The sequence below is a fragment of the Schistocerca americana genome, chromosome 2, assembly GCF_021461395.2.
Source record: "Schistocerca americana isolate TAMUIC-IGC-003095 chromosome 2, iqSchAmer2.1, whole genome shotgun sequence".
Lineage (NCBI taxonomy): Eukaryota > Metazoa > Arthropoda > Insecta > Orthoptera > Acrididae > Schistocerca > Schistocerca americana.
The window spans coordinates 711,658,450-711,676,982 of NC_060120.1; the positions used below are offsets into that span (position 1 = coordinate 711,658,450).

The window sequence follows — 18,533 nt, forward strand, 5'->3', positions numbered from 1 at the left end:
CACCCACAGTCTTTTTACTTCTCTCCTTTTCCATTGACCCTGCCTCCCTCCTTCAATCCTGCCCTCCCAAATTGCACCTAGCTGCTCTACCCTGTCCACTTCATCCCTTTATGCTCCCACAAGTAGCACTGTACCACCATCATCCGTACACTGCTATTCCTCCCCCTCCTTGCAGCGGTCTCCTCCCTACCTTCACCAACCAGACTGCTTCTCCCATCATGTGCTGCTGCTTGTAGTCTGGCCTCGGCACCCAGAGACTGTTGTCATATGTGTGTGAGTTGCATTTTTATGAATGTGTGTTTATGTTGTCTAATTTGGATGAAGGCCTATCTGTGACTAAACATCTCCACTATATGGTGAGTAGCAATGTATCCTTTCCATAATATTATCATTACTCCATCCTGGATTCTCCACTGGTTAAATTTTATATCTTGTATGTTATCCAAGAATTTCTGCTACATCCTGTCTTTGTGCCTAGTTGTTTCTCTGCTATTTACACTATTTCATTTCTCAAGGCTACCCGTTTATCTCCTTTTGTATTTCTTCCATGAATTTCAGTAACTGTTACTCTTTGAAATGTCTCTGAAGTGACTCATGAATTGTGTGCATATGATGCTGTTGATTGTGATCCATTCCTTGGATGGGAATGTTAATCTTGGAAGTTCCCTTGATTCTATTCAAGAGAAGCAGGCTATATGCCAGCATGAGTTATCACTTTCTCCCTTTTTCATTATCATGCAACACAAATTTTATACTTACATTTTTATATTTTCTTATCCTTGTTGATGGTACATTACCCAACATCAGCTAACTACATGGACTATTTTTTACATTACATTTTTGAAACAGTTTGTGCAAGAAACACCTACATTTTTATTATTATTTCTTAAAGATCCTGGTATATATGTGTGACCACATTGTCTGCCAGCAGATGCCATTTCTGGCAGTGTCAATGTTTCGGATTGTTTCTTATAAGAACTGCACTGACGAGGGACTGATATACCCCACATTCAAATGTGACATCACACACACACACACACACACACACACACACACACACACACACACACATTATAATCATCTACACTCAACAGATACATTTATGAAACAACTCTCACAGAGTGTGTGGAATGGGCCACTGTGTGTCGAGGAAGAAAACCCTCCCCAATTAGACAGCTGAGCAACACCTCAGGGTTTCCCAGTTGACAGTGCCATATGACTCTTTCTTTCTTTTTCTTTTACATTCTTTGCCTGAATGTTTTTATCCATTCATATTTATTCTTGCTCACAGTCACAGCCATGGCCATTCATTTACCTGGACTGAATATTTTGAAATATAAATATCAGCTGCTATTTTCTCTTTCTACTTAAACATTTTTTTACCTTATTTTTGTTGTTTGCAACCTCTTCTTAGCTTGTGTTTCCCATTGGGTTTCTTCTCACAGCTACCTCTTGGATCTTTCAGTACTTTTGCTCTTCAGATTTAGCACCCACAGAAGGAAACACTCACTAATATAGAACTCTTCAATATAGAATCACTACTTGTTTTACATTCTGATTAGCTCAGGTGCAGTTGCAGTATTTTTTGTAAGTTGTATGTGCTTTGCACCTGAGAAGAGTAAAAAAACTCGATTTTTGTCTCTTCTATGCAGAAACTGCATGCTCTAATTATTGCTTAAACAACAGATTAATGATTCATTTTTCTTAATAAATCAACAGTACTGCAGTATGCAAATTTATGTTTCAGATGTTTGGACTGGAGCTGCCTCCAGACATTACAACAATCAACACAGAACTAGAAATGGCAAAGGGACAGATCTTTCACTGTAAGCGGTAAGTCATACGCTGTAAACAACAATTGAAATTCACACTTATTAAAAAATAACAGGCTACTGGTCAGATAAATATCTCAGAGAAATCCAATGTTTCATCCCTATCTACAGAAGACATATTCTTCAAGATGAGCATGAGACATTGGATTTCTTCAACAAATTCAGGCATGGCTTATGAGTCTGGAATATTATAGTAAGTGTTATGTTTCTGGCTGTGAAAGTTTTCATTTTATGTATTTATGAATACAAAGACAATAAAAGATTCTCCAATTTTTCTGCTTCTTTGCAATTTTAACTATTTTCTCAACTGAGTTTCCTATTTTGTGTAATAAACCAGTAGTAATTCAACTTTTGGCAATTATAAGATCTTGAAAGAAATTATTAATGCTGGTAATTTCCCATCTTGTCCACATTATGTTTGCAAATATTTGAGATTCATAAAATACATTTATTGAAACATAGAAGCATTATATTGTATTTCCACAAAGATATAAAGCTGACAACAACAAAATGTTCAATACACAGTAAAAAAATTTAAAAAAGATAGCACACTTGTAATAATAAACATACTGTTTACCTTAACCATCTGTTATACAAAAATAATGTAAAAATTCTGCCCTCATATTGTGTCAGAAACGAAAATGGCTATGAAATATTTAAATGACAAAACAACCAGTGCATATGTTAACATACAAAAATAAAAACAATACATACTAATACACACAAAGATTATGATGCATATAAATATATACACATTACATTAAAAGCCATGTAAATTTTCTCCTTTCTTTTCAACACTTATCAGCCTTTCTAAATATTATGGAAGAAAACTGTGCATAACATTCCTCGGTGTTCAACTAGATGGAATTAAAATGGAGTTAACACACAGGTCAATGAAAATCTAGACTCTTTCAAAATCCATGCAAATTCTCCTTCATTATGAATTAATAGCTTTATTTTTACAGTTAAATAAATTTTACACACTACATGGTGGCTTCTGGAGTATAAATATGGATGCAGATGTTTGAAAACACTTTTTCATGAGAAAAAAAAATTTTTTTCTTGGTGTGAAGGATGCGAGCAAAGGAAGAAAGTCATTTGGTTTGATGAGCCTTGTTTCACACTGTTTCCAACTTCTGGCCAAGTTTTACATTACAAGAGTGAAACACGATGGGCGTTCAGAGATAATTTGGACAGCATATCATGGTGTTCCATAGATCTCATTGTTACTCTGCAAGATCACACTACGGGAAATGAACATGTGAGCATTTTGAATTATCAGGTCCATCCCATGGTACAGTTCTAGTTCCCCAGTGGTGATATTGTGTTACAAGATGCCAAGTTCCCTGTTCAGATAGCTCACATCATCCAGGGCTGTTTTTGTGAGCAGGATGTGATGTTTGCCTGCTTTACTTGTTCATTGGCAGTCCTCAGTATTGATGTACTGCATTATTATACTGGCTGAAAGTTCAACACTGATTACTTTAAATGATGTAGCCGACAGTAGCAAAGTAGTGTTTCACAGTTCTTTACTTTCGCTGTTCACAACCCTGCAATATTATACAGTCATATAGCTAGTTCACTACTGGTTAACTTTTGATAAGCCTCATTAATAGCTTGCAGGCAAACGCCAGCATACTGCTACAATAATTTAACGTTGATCTATGAGCAGTAAAAACCTAACCTCACAGTTCTTGCAGAATAATACAGTTCATATAACACCATTGAGCAGACACTGTCATTCTTTTAAAACATGACCTATTAGTGTTACACTAATTACACTGCATTATTGTTACTTTTAACTGGTACAGATTTTCCATCTGAAAATTGACTGTGGACTGACTGTCTTGGGACCAAAAATTGGGCCTTTATATATTCTCACAATAATAGGTACTGCAACTACACATTGTTCGATGTTTCATCTACAGAAATTACAATTAAAACATAACTCATTCAATTAACTGAATACATCAAAACATTCCTCCTTTTAAACAGTTACTTCTACCACAAAGGTTAGGCTGAATTATTTGTTTAAATAATGAAATTAACAGATATATTTATACAAACAATACTTTTGACAAATCTGGTAATTATTTTGAAATTAATGAAGGGCTGGCTAGCTTTGCTAATATGTTTACCTCACTAAAATATTGCTCTTTCTGTTAAGCTCTAATTCCCAGCTGCAGTGCCATGAATTGCACAATATACACAGTACCCAATGTTGCCTAGTTCAAAAATAGATCCTCAATATAGTTACACCACATTTGTTTGTACACAGTTATCTTTTTCATTAATCATGTGTGTCAGCTCCATTATTTTACTTACATTTCTTACCTCATTAACTAGTGGAGTGCATTTTCAGAACATATCCCTATGGCAGAGACAGGCTCCCTAACCATTAAGACCCTAAAATTATTCATTATTTTATTATTTCATTATTGCTTCATTATTTAATACATAGACACCTGATCTGCTCATCCAATGTAAAACTGATTCTACTGAAAAACACTCCACAGTAACATATCCTTATCCTATGGCTAACTTAACTCTCATTACCGATCAGACAAAGCTATTACTTAGAAAAACTATTATTTCTCTGTATTCCACCAAATTCCTTGAGGTGCTAGCCTGAAGGGTGATATAAATACAAATCTTGCTTATTATTTCCACACACTTTAGTCCAGGCAACCATGTTAAAAGTTTTTTCCCTTAATTTTAAAAGATGCTGTACCATGACATACTCCTATAGGTAGATAGTTATCTCCATACACTAATTACACTGAACACAAACTCTTCTATTATACCACAATTAATATTAAGAACCTAGTATTGAATATGGTTTTTACTGCATATTGCCTCTGTTGCTGCACCAAATTATGCTAATTTTACATATGAGCTGATTACTTCAGATGTTATAGTTTTCACATAATCTGCACCTTCTCCTCAACATATGCTGATACCTTTCATTTTCAGTTTACCTTACCTCTTTGTTTGACAGAACTTCTGTAACTGTGACACCAATTTACTTTCATCAGATTTCATAAAACCCAAATAGACACAGTATCTCTTAAATTTTTACCAAATACCTCTGTTTATCTTTTTATATTGCCTTTTCTTCCATCCTTTTAATAGCCCATTAATTATCACTAACACAACATAATATATATACAGGGTGTTTCAAAAATGACCGGTATATTTGAAATGGCAATAAAAATTAAACGAGCAGCGATAGAATTACACCATTTGTTGCAATATGCTTGGGACAACAGTACATTTTCAGGCGGACAAACTTTCGAAATTACAGTACTTACAATTTTCAACAACAGATGGTGCTGCAAGTGATGTGAAAGATATAGAAGACAACGCAGTCTATGGGTGCGCCATTCTGTACGTCGTCTTTCTGCTGTAAGCATGTGCTGTTCACAACGTGCGAGTGTGCTGTAGACAACATGGTTTATTCCTTAGAACAGAGGATTTTTCTGGTGTTGGAATTCCACCGCCTAGAACACAGTGTTGTTGCAACAAGACGAAGTTTTCAACGGAGGTTTAATGTAACCAAAGGACCGAAAAGCGATACAATAAAGGATCTGTTTGAAAAATTTCAACGGACTGGGAACGTGACGGATGAATGTGCTGGAAAGGTAGGGCGACCGCGTACGGCAACCACAGAGGGCAACGCGCAGCTAGTGCAGCAGGTGATCCAACAGCGGCCTTTTTGCCATTCCATGTTTCAGCAAATCATTAAATTCCCTAATGAAATCCAATGAATGCACTTCTCCATATGGATCAAAATTATTAAATTTCTTACAGCTAACATATGAAGGACTACATACTCTATGCTTTAGATTTTGTACCTCTTCCATCTTTTCTCCATTTCAGCCAATTTTGTCTACATCTTTATTTACTTTTACCAGTTTTTCCTTTATCACTACTGCACACTTGGTTTTTACCTCTGTTTCTAAACCATTTTTAATCTGATCAATTTGGTTCTCAAGATTAACCCTATTTTCAGCACAAAATTTCCTGGCTGCTTTGACTTCATCTTTACACTATTTCTCGGAAGCCTCTACCCTCTTATGATAGTCATCACAAAGCTTCTTTCTCTCTTCTACACATTTACTACTCATTAGTGTTAATTTCTCATTATAATTATGAGCAGTACTTTTCCTGTTTAGAGTGTGGTTCCTGTATTGCACTTACGAAGATGCTAAACGACAATTTTACAGCAATGTCTGTTGTTATTGTTGTTGTTGTGGTCTTCAGCCCAGAGACTGATTTGATGCAGCTCTCCATGCTACTCTATCCTGTGCAAGCTTCTTCATCTCCCAGTACATACTGCAACCTACATCCTTCTGAATCTGCTTAGTGTATTCATCTCTTGATCGACCTCTATGATTTTTACCCTCCATGCTGCCCTCCAATACTAAATTGGTGATCCCTTGATGCCACAGAACATGTCCTACCAACCGATCCCTTCTTCTAGCCAAGTTGTGCCACAAACACCTCTTCTCCCCAATTCTGTTCAATACCTCCTCATTAGTTATGTGATCTACCCATCTAATCTTCAGCATTCTTCTGTAGCACCACATTTCAAAAGCTTCTATTCTCTTCTTCTCCAAACTACACTCCTGGAAATGGAAAAAAGAACACATTGACACCGGTGTGTCAGACCCACCATACTTGCTCCGGACACTGCGAGAGGGCTGTACAAGCAATGATCACACGCACGGCACAGCGGACACACCAGGAACCGCGGTGTTGGCCGTCGAATGGCGCTAGCTGCGCAGCATTTGTGCACCGCCGCCGTCAGTGTCAGCCAGTTTGCCGTGGCATACGGAGCTCCATCGCAGTCTTTAACACTGGTAGCATGCCGCGACAGCGTGGACGTGAACCGTATGTGCAGCTGACGGACTTTGAGCGAGGGCATATAGTGGGCATGCGGGAGGCCGGGTGGACGTACCGCCGAATTGCTCAACACGTGGGGCGTGAGGTCTCCACAGTACATCGATGTTGTCGCCAGTGGTCGGCGGAAGGTGCACGTGCCCGTCGACCTGGGACCGGACCGCAGCGACGCACGGATGCACGCCAAGACCGTAGGATCCTACGCAGTGCCATAGGGGACCGCACCGCCACTTCCCAGCAAATTAGGGACACTGTTGCTCCTGGGGTATCGGTGAGGACCATTCGCAACCGTCTCCATGAAGCTGGGCTACGGTCCCGCACACCGTTAGGCCGTCTTCCGCTCACGCCCCAACATCGTGCAGCCCGCCTCCAGTGGTGTCGCGACAGGCGTGAATGGAGGGACGAATGGAGACGTGTCATCTTCAGCGATGAGAGTCGCTTCTGCCTTGGTGCCAATGATGGTCGTATGCGTGTTTGGCGCCGTGCAGGTGAGCGCCACAATCAGGACTGCATACTACCGAGGCACACAGGGCAAACACCCGGCATCATGGTGTGGGGAGCGATCTCCTACAGTGGCCGTACACCACTGGTGATCGTCGAGGGGACACTGAATAGTGCACGGTACATCCAAACCGTCATCGAACCCATCGTTCTACCATTCCTAGACCGGCAAGGGAACTTGCTGTTCCAACAGGACAATGCACGTCCGCATGTATCCCGTGCCACCCAATGTGCTCTAGAAGGTGTAAGCAAACTACCCTGGCCAGCAAGATCTCCGGATCTGTCCCCCATTGAGCATGTTTGGGACTGGATGAAGCGTCGTCTCACGCGGTCTGCACGTCCAGCACGAACGCTGGTCCAACTGAGGCGCCAGGTGGAAATGGCATGGCAAGCCGTTCCACAGGACTACATCCAGCATCTCTACGATCGTCTCCATGGGAGAATAGCAGCCTGCATTGCTGCGAAAGGTGGATATACACTGTACTAGTGCCGACATTGTGCATGCTCTGTTGCCTGTGTCTATGTGCCTGTGGTTCTGTCAGTGTGATCATGTGATGTATCTGACCCCAGGCATGTGTCAATAAAGTTTCCCCTTCCTGGGACAATGAATTCACGGTGTTCTTATTTCAATTTCCAGGAGTGTATTTATAGTCCATGTTTCACTTCCATATGTGGCTACACTCCATATAAATACTTTCATAAATGACTTCCTGACATTTAAATCTATACTCGATGTTAACAAATTTCTCTTCTTCGGAAATGCTTTCCTTGCCATTGCCAGTCTACATTTTATATCCTCTCTTCTTTGACCATCATCAGTTATTTTGCACCCCAAATAGCAAAACTCCTTTACTACTTTAAGTATCTCATTTCCTAATCTAATTCCCTCAGCATCCCCCACCTTAATTCGACTGCATCCCATTATCCTCGTTTTGCTTTTGTTGATTATCATCTTATATCCTCCTTCCAAGACACTGTCCATTCCATTCAACCACTCTTCCAAGTCCTTTGCTGTCTCTGACAGAATTACAGTACTACTTTCTTTATCATTTCATCACAATCTTTAACTACCGCCTCATCCTTCTTATTTAATTCTGAAAGATTGTAGCTGACTACCTTAATTTCCTTTTTAATTTCTTTCTTCAGTACATCCTTTAAGCTGTAAATGTCTTTTTTCATACTCATGCTATTGATAATTTGCCTTAACATCACTTCCAATTTTCCATCTGCCATAAACATTTGCCCTAGCTGACTTGCACTGCTAGATTCCTCCCCCTTAACCTTAACAATTTCATCCACTCCAGTACTGTTTTTGTCCATTTCGCTCACATCACCACACAATGTAGATGACACTTTTATCATTTCATCTACAATAGGACTTTTGTCCCCATCATTCAAAGTTACATTCAAGTCTGATTTATAACTACTATTGTCTACCAAATCAGTCCCCATTAAGTCTTTCTGTTCATTTAAAAACTTAACCTCTACAACTTTGTTATTAATCACACCACTCCCCTGTTGTCCATTCTCCCCCATCACACTGTCTTTTTCACTAAGGCCACTCATTATGTATCATTTAATATAAAACAGCTTTTGCTATGAATTACCTTATTTTTATTCACTCGTCTCCTGCTGCTGGTGTCATCTCGGCTCGTCATCTGCATGGCTGCTGCAAGTTGTAATTTTCTCAGTGATGTGTATTATTTATCCCGGTTGGCTGCATCCACCTGCGCACTGATTGATTGCCCCTGTACTCAATGACTGCTTCCATAGAACCCACTCACTGATTGGCTACTGTCATACTATAGCCATGAAACCCAAGCACTGATTGACTGTTGCACCTCCTTCGTTAAAATAACTATACTGTAAACTGTTCTTGAGTTCACTGTTCAAAGTTCACGAGTCCTAGTTTATTGTGCTCAAATGCAACAGTCCTCACCTGGGAGAGCACCATATGCGACGTTCACCCGCTTTACTTCTTTTCTTTGATTGTCCTCAGTGTCAATGTACTGACTACTGTAAATGATGTAGCCATCAGCTGCACAGTTGTGTTTCACAGTTCTTTACTTTTGCTGTTCACAACCCCCAGTATTACATAGTTGTATGGCCAGTTCACTACTGGTTAACTTTTGATAAGCCTCATTAATAATTTGCAGGCAAATGTCAGCATACTGCTACAATAATTTACCATTGATCATCTATGAGCAGTAAAAACCTAACCATGCTGTTCTTTCAGAATAATACGCCATTGAACAGACACTCTCATTCTTTTAACACATGGCCTACTGGTATAACACTAATTCCACTGCATTATTGTTTCTCTAACTGGTACAGATTTCCCGTCTGAAAATCAGCCGTGGACTGGGCCTTTATATATTCTCATAATAATAGGTACTGCAACTACACATTGTTCGATGTTTCATCTACAGAAATTACAATTAAAACATAACTCATTCAATTAACTGAATACATCAAAACATTCTTCCTTTTAAACAGTTACTTCTACCACAAATGTTAGGCTAAATTATTTGTTTAAATAATGAAATTATCAGATATAGCTATACAAACAATATTTTTGACAAACCTGGTAGTTATTTTGGAATTAATTAAGGGCTGGCTTTGCTAATATGTTTTCGAATCCTAATAGTTCTTCTCCCAAATGTTTATAATTAGTACACAATTTATGTTTGTTTGTCAGTCAACAATAGCATTTAAGTCATGAACCGATTACTGATTTCACCCTGTAACAAAAGATATTAAATAGCAATAGTCAAAATAAATTAGGAAATTAATTACATTCACAAAACTAAGCACAAAATTAGATCTGGTGCTATATTTTTTAAGACTGATGGCCAACCTTTCTCTTTTATGAAAATACAGATTATACCCATGTATGTTAATAGTAATTAGTCACAAATGAAAATAAAATGAATTTAAGGAGGCAGATGGCAAAACAAGAGAGGAAATAAAAAGATCCCAGCTTGCTTCGTCACAAGGAGAATGATTTGTCACATCTCCCCTGATTGTCACAGTTGCCATATTTCAATATTATTGAGCCTTTGTGGTCTCCCTTTGGAGAGAAGGATGCATGACCACTATCCACTTCCATCATCATTACCTAGTTAGCCACTCCCTTTGCTGGAAGACTGGTATAAGATTACCTTCCAAACCATATAGAATACACATTTATCCATGGTGAAATGACCAGAAGCTGTTATTAAGGACCCATATCAATTCCTACAGATGAGATTTTCAGTCTCTAGAAATTTCTTAATACCCTGACATAAAACGTGTTCCAAAATTGTGCAACGATGTATAGTTTTGTGCATCTGCTTGCAGAGCAGGTTTAGGCCCTAGCAACTCAAGTCAGTGCTTGTGGTGCCAAACTAGAAGGGTGCCAGAGGAATCACCGTTGTAATATTCCTATACAGGACATACCACCATTAGTAGAGGCCACTTAGGGTGCCAAACTAAGAGAGGTGGCCAAGTGGAAGACTGACATACAATGCATATTCAGTTAGTAGCAAGAACTGACACAGATGAAAGGGTGTGAGTGAATAGTGGGAAATGTGGGGGTGCTGAGTGATAAGTCACTTGTGTAGAAAAATGTTACTGAATCAGACCTGTCTATCTGTTTGACAACCCATCTTTAAAATGGAAATGACCTCCAGTTCCTTCCAGTCACTAAGAATGCTTCAGTCTTCCAGTGATCTACGGTATACTGCTACTACAAGAGGAGCATGTTATTTTTGATATGCTATGTAGTACCGTACTGCTATCCCCTCAGGTCCAGAAGCTTTTTCTCTGTTGTGTGATTTTAGTTGCTTTTCTATCCCATGGTCACTTATTTCAGTATCTGTAATTCTGATGTTCATACAATGGTTTAAAGGAGGATCCACAGTACAATCTATCTCAAAGAAACATTTTTGGAAAACGGCATCTCAAATTTGGTCTTCTCCATTTCATCCTCCATCTCATTTCCTGTCAAGTCGGTAGGTAGGGTATCACTTTTGAATTCATTTAATGCTTCACATGTGGCTCTCCTCATGCTAATTTCCTTTCATTCAGTTTTTATTTGTCTGTGAAGTTCTGGTTCTGTTTAAATTTGCAATGAAGTTCTCTGTGTGTTCAAATAGCAGCTGTCAAATCACAGTTGGTCTTTCCCATTCTTCTCAGATTTGCTCAGCACATATCTGTCTAAGGTGTATTGTACAATACTCTTGAGCTTTATCTGTTGATGCTAAATATTTTCAGTCCTGGAGATGAATGTCTCACATTGGGCATTCAGGCAATCTGAGATATGTTTTTTGTCTCTCTTCACAAGCAGAAATACGAGGGCGGTTCAGAAAGTAGCCTCCGATTGGTCACAGTGCGGGTTGTGGGGGGAGTAGCGACGCCATCTGTGCGTTCACGCACTCAACAGGTCAGTCGGCATCAAGCCGTGGTCGAGTGAACGTCGTACCTGCGCTAGTTTAGTTTTTGTGGCAGTTTGAAATGTGTGCTGCAATAGAAAACCCCGCCAAATGTGAAGTGCGTGCTGTCATAAGGTTTTTTGCAGCCAAAGGATATTCTGCAGCAGCTATTCATCGTGAGCTTTGTGCCGTGTACGGACCAAGAGTTATGAGTGAAGGAGTTGTCCGTGAATGGGTACGTTTATTTAAAAGTGGACGAGAAAACGTTCATGATGAAGAGAGGAGTGGTAGACCATCATTGGTGACTGACGAACTCGTTCAGACAGTTGATGCAAAAGTTCGTGAAAATCGACGTTTCTCAATGTCGGAGTTGTCTACTGGTTTTCCACAGATTTCTAAGACTCTCTTGTATGAGATAGTGGCAGCAAGATTGGGTTACCGTAAGTTCTGTGCACGATGGGTGCCCAAAATTCTTACCGACCACCACAAAACTCAAAGAATGGCCTCTGTCACGTTATGAGGACGAAGGAGGACCATTGTTAAACAGAATCATGACCGGTGACGAAACCTGGATTAAGTACGTGAACCCTGAGACAAAAGAACAATCAAAGATGTGGGCACATTCAAATTCGCCTACCAAACCAAGAAAAGCCTCGCAAGATTTTTCTGCCAGAAAACTGATGGCAACGGTGTTTTGGGATGCCAAAGTGGTGTTGTTGGTTGAATTCATGGAACGTGGTATGACCATTAATCAAGACGTGTACTGTGAAACAATAAAAAAGTTATGACGGGCTATACAGAACAAACGCCGTGGTATGCTGACTTCCGGTATCGTTTTTTTGCACGATAACGCCCGTCCTCACTCTGCTCGCAGAACAATGGCCCTTCTTGAGTCCTTCGACGTTATCAACCATCCACCTTACAGCCCAGACCTGGCGCCAAGTGATTATCACCTCTTCATGCATTTGAAGAAATGGCTCGGGTCACAGCGGTTTGATGACGACGAAGAGCTCAAAGATGCGGTCACAGGCTGGCTCCAGGCACAAGCGGGTGATTTTTATGCAGAAGGAATTTCAAAGCTTGTGAAGAGATACGATAAGTGCCTCAATCACTTTGGAGACTATGTAGAAAAATAGTGCAAAGATGTAGTTGTAAGATGTATATATTAAAAATTTTTTATTTAACTTGGTGTATTTTTTTAAATCAACCGGAGGTTACTTTCTGAACGGCCCTCGTATCTTCCTACCTTTCTTTAAATTCTTGTATAGAGCTGTATTCAGTGATGCTGTAACAGCCCCATGATCCCTGTTATGCACTAAAGAGCTGAAAAGTGCAGAACTGTTGGTGACCAGATCTAATATGTTGCCTCCAAGAGTGAGTCCTATGGTTATCTGCTCAAGCTAATTTTCAAATAGGGCATTTAGAACAGTTTCACATCATTTCTTGTCCCAAGCACTCATCTTAAACAGTTAGGTCTCCTTGTCTAAGTTGAATAAGTTGAAATCTATTCATCGACTGCACATTCTTTGACATCAGCTGTATCCTACCCATTAGTGACATTAAAATTTGTGTTGGACTGGGACTCAAACAGGGATTCCCCACTTATTGTGAACAGTCACCTTAACTGCTTTGGCTATCGAAGCATGCTCCCTGGACCAACCCTAATTTGCATATGTCACACTGTCTGCATCCTTATATCATACCTAATGCTGCTGATGTCCAGGAACTAGCAGCCAGCAAATAAATTTTGAAGTATATGGTACAGCTGTGTATCATCATCAGTACCTGTTCTTTCAGAAATGCAAGTGAGTATGTTGGAAATCTCCATCTTATACACAGCTACAAAATTTTGATGAAATGTTCTCCAAGTTTCCCATCAAATGTTCTGCCACTGCTGCCCTTGAGGCAGCATGTCTAGAAAAGCATCTGATGAACATGTTTGAATCCTCCTTTAACACTTACCTTCACTCAAATTATTTTGCACTCAGAATCTGTACTAGCCTCATTAGATATTATCAGATTCTTACAGCTATAAACACATCTCCACCATTAGCATTCAATCTATGTTTGTGATATACAATCCAGTCGGAATTTGGAATTTCACTGCTATTAATCTGTGGTTTCAGTCAGCTTTATGTCCCTAGTACTTTATCAGCCTTGTTGCTGTTCTAACATTTGCTACCTGATTGTCCAAATAGAAAGTTACTAGCTGACTTTTGTAAAAAAAATACAATGTTTTTGCACTGCAGGTGATCTAGTTGTAACATTAAATAATGTGTATCACCAAGAGCAATTATTCAATTAGAGCAAGGTAATGTGAATGTTTCAGTTCATTGTTGAATAATTAGATCCAGGGTTCTTCTTCATAAATAATAACTTGACAATCTTTCCATGCAACCCTTGATTTATTTTTCACAGATATGGCAGAAATATTCACAATTTTTTGCAATCATTGATTACTTCTCATCTTCAGGATTATTTTGTAATACATTATCTGACCACGACTTCAGCAAGCAGTGATGAATTACAAAATTAAACAACCAATAGCAAACTAAACTGAACTGAAGTGAACTATCCCAAACTGTCATGTGTGCACATAGCTGCTATTGTATATTACAAGTCTGTTACTAAACAAATTATTTTAGTTGTCTCACAATAAAAAACTACGTATTCATAAATAACCAAGTTAGGTAGCATGTGTCACAAAATGGAACAAAATATTTGACATAAACCAAATTTTACTAAAATTTGATTTTCTATCCAAAATTTTTATAAATAAAGCACTTTAACGGTTACTACACAAATATGCAAATTACAGCTAACCTGCTTAATTACTTTTATTTAGTACCATTTCCAGAGGTTTCAGTGCTGTGGTCACATTATTCGCTGCATCTAATTATTTTATGAACAACATTAAAAATCATTATTAACAGCACTGTTTACAATTTCAGTAATTAGACTCAACATTGGTTGGTTGATTTGGGGAAGGGGACAAAACAGTGAGGTCATCAGTCCCATCAGATTAGTGAAGGATGGGGAAGGAAGTTGGCCATGTCCTTTCAAAGGAACCATTCTAGCATTTGTCAAGAGCGATTTAGGGAAATCATGGAAAACTTAAATCAGGATGGCCGGATGCAGGTTTGAACTGTCTTCCTACCAGATGCAAGTCCTGTGTGCTGAGCACCACACCACCTCACTCTGTGTAAAACTTTCTATCCGTTAATTTTACACAAAAACAACTGCAACACGCATGTTCTCCAACTTTGACAATGTAGCTTCAGGCAATCAAAAACTCATAAATATACCATCACAATTTTTTTTTTTTTTCATTTTCATGCTGAAGTTTTATTTACCATCAGTGGACACACAATTCATAATCCTTCCACACAGTATAAAAAAAGAAACAAGTGTGAAATATAGTTAGATAATAATATAAACAACCAATAGAATGTATTATGTTCTTCACAAATCAGATACATTGAGTAGTAGTATAAAAGAGTCTCAGTCTGTTACATTACACCATGCACAATTCAGACCAGTTCTGAGATCTTTCCATAAACACTCCCACAGTTAACTAATACAGTATTAATATTCTCTTTCCCCGATCTCCCATGACAAATGCTACTCTCTTTAAATAATGAGAACAGTATTCTTTCCTGTCTGACATCAGAATGCATCTCATCAGGCCTGTGGAGAGATTTCTCTCCCCTAAAAGACTTTCATGTGCATTCCGCACATACTCCACTACCCTATTGCCCAATTAACGAATGACAGCAGTCCTCACAGGTTAATGCAAAGACAGGGATTGCAGGATTGCTAGTCCCAAACAATACTTGTGGTACATGCATAGAGATGCTGTGTGTTTGAAAGAAAGAGTGAATTCTGCAAATTATCTCTCTCACAAGACTATGTAGAATTTGCCAGCTAGCACCATCATCAGCACTGAGCCATCACAACAAATGGAATAAAAAATTTGGTAAATAACACACTACAGGCACATTCAATGCTCACAGTGGCTATGATGTACATAGCAGAGTGCACAGACCACCACTGAGAGCCCATTGGTCAGAGAATTGGTCAGGTGTCAGAGAATGTGTGACGGCAGGTGCATGGAACAAGCCTAAACTAGACCACCTTCGTCTGTGACTCTGACTATAGTAGCTGCTTCCTGTGTGGAGTGCACACCTGACCTATAAGGGGAGTCCTACAATGCCCCATCCAATAGTGGAGGTTGAGAAAGCTGCATCCAAGACTGTAACACAATTGTCTGAAGCTCTAGTTAAAGCCTTTCATTTGTCTCCAAACCAGAAGATATTTATCAGTTTTGGGGATGATGCAGCAAAACACTAGACCTATTTCCAACCCACACAGGGCTAGCTGCCTTCTGCCTTCACAAAAGTAGCTAGCTTTACATAGGAACTGAGGATGATCTCTGAACCCAGGCAACAGGTCTCATCCATGCCAACATGACCTATGATTTGCAGCTAGGTTCACCTAGGACATTTAATCATTGCTGATAGAGCCTCCTCCATGTCTCAGGTGTAACTCCCTGGCAAGCAAAGCAATTGAACACAGGCTTTCCTTTGTGAGACAATGCACAGCCTCTGCCCTATACATACCATGTCATTTGGTATATAATGTACCCCAAATATGCATAGTATGATGTTGTCCTCCAAACCATGAAGTAGTTGAAGGGCAGAAATCAATTTCAATTGAGGATTTTTTAGAATTATGGACAATTTTTCTGGGCAGTGGACTATTATATGCAAGCAACACAGGTTCCTATTCTGGTTTCTCCAGCTGTTCTGTCAGGGTTCAACACAGTATTCACTGAATAACTCTTTATATATACTTAAAAACAAAGATGATGTGACTTACCAAAAGAAAGCACTGGCAGGTCGATAGACACACAAACAAACACAAACATACACACAAAATTCAAGCTTTCGCAACCAACGGTTGCTTCGTCAGGAAAGAGGGAAGGAAAGGGTCTATGACCTGCCAGCACTTTCTTTTGGTAAGTCACATCATCTTTGTTTTTAGATATATTTTTCCCACGTGGAATGTTTCCCTCTATTATATTCATATCATTATATATACTGGTACTTTAGGTATTCTTGTGTAAAACAGTCTTTATGGGGGCCCATGAACTAGAGTTCCAGGTACTCCATTCCTCTGCTAAAAATGGAGATGATATGTATCTTTTCTCATGCACATTGTAGCCCAGCAAATCATGTCCTCTCCTTTCAGTTATGTGGTCAAGAAAAGGAGATCCTCCATCCTCTTTAACTTTTACAGTGAAATTCATCTTGGGATCTATTGATTTCATGGGTACAAGACATTTAATCAGCTTGTTGTTGACTGGCAATAACAACAATTATTTGAGCAATAACATGTTTCCTGCATTACAAGAAAGAAGGGATGGCATACTGAACAAAATTGTGATTGGTGGTAAAGTGTGGATTTATGAAACAGCAGCCACAATAAACCAAAAAATTTGAAACATTTATCAACAAAAAGTTTATGGTTAGTACTTTGGGACAAGAAAGACATTTCTCTTGTTGACTACATACTATCTGAAACAACAATCTGTGTGATTACATGTTGTGAGATATTGCGCATCAGTTCAAAACAAATGAAGTTCCATGTTGCTGTCAGATATCATTCTGTTGCACAGTAATGATCAGACACACACTGCTTTTTCAACTCAATGACTACTTTAACATTTCAAATGGTAGGCAATGGTTCACCATTCCTACAGCTGTAATGTGGCACCAAGTGACTTTCACTTGTTCTCAGATGAAAACCTGCAAGACACTGTCACTACATACTGTGACAGAAGGGCAGCAGACATCTAAGAAGAGGGTATGGGAAATTTGCTACCATTACAATAGTCTCCCAGTTACTATAATGTTTACATTGGAGGATAGTCATACATTGATTTAGCATATGTACATAAACCCTTTCTTGCAATTACATTTGCTTTAACTTCCTGTCTTATCAGAAGTTGAAGAAAATATCCCCATAAATTTAATTAAAAAGTCATTTGAAATAAGAAAAGCTGTTGTCCTGAAATAAGCACATTAATTTAGATGTTGAATTTACATTACTAGCTGCCAGACCATGTTGTATTATTTTTGTGTTTATATACTTCTGTTCATTTCTGGGGCACAAACAGCTTTAAGTGACAATCAATGAACATTTTTTCTTCTTTTGTTGGAGTAGTGAACATTGCCATTCTTTTCAGACTGTGATAGATTGTGGAGATGGCATCTGAATGCTTAACTTCTTGAAAATTCAACTGTGAATGGCTGTAGGTGAATACCACATATTACTCTTATTTCTCAAACAATCCAGGATGGAATGTAGCAATATAATGAAAAGGATAGTTGCTATTCACTGTATAGTGGAGATGCTAAGTCACAGAAAGGCACAATATTGTTATGCTTATTGCTCATATTTGTGCAACAAAAAAAGTCATTCTAAATGATGAGTCATCCAAGAATATTATGTCCCAACATATTACGAGGGTAATCCCAAAAGTAAGGTCTCCTATTTTTTATAAGTACGTAGACCTGTTTATTTCTACAATGGTTTACATCAGTTACAGCTTGAACATTTAGCTATTTTTCGACATAATCACCATTTCTGTCAATGCATTTTTGTGAACACTGTGGCAGTTTTTGTATGCCCATGTCATACCAGCTCGCTGCCATGCTGTTCAGAAAGTTATCAACTGGCATGATTGTTGCTTGGTGTCAGGTGTAAAGTGGTATGCCCAGGTTTCATCACCCGTGACAACTGAGTCCAGAAAGTTGTCCTGTCTGGCTGCAAGGCGGTGAAGAAATGTGTGGGAAGCATCAACTCGTTGCCGTATGTGGTCCTC

The 18,533-nt window shown here is 38.9% G+C and overlaps 1 protein-coding gene across 1 annotated transcript in view; it reads left to right on the plus strand.

Annotated features, from left to right (window-relative positions):
- The window catches only part of LOC124594367 (serine protease nudel), a 184,126-nt gene that overhangs the window by 100,441 nt on the left and 65,152 nt on the right, over positions 1-18,533 (plus strand). Inside the window, exon 10 of the mRNA XM_047132735.1 lies at positions 1,748-1,833. Coding sequence (XP_046988691.1) covers positions 1,748-1,833 — 86 coding nt within the window. The remainder of the gene's footprint in view (positions 1-1,747; positions 1,834-18,533) is intronic.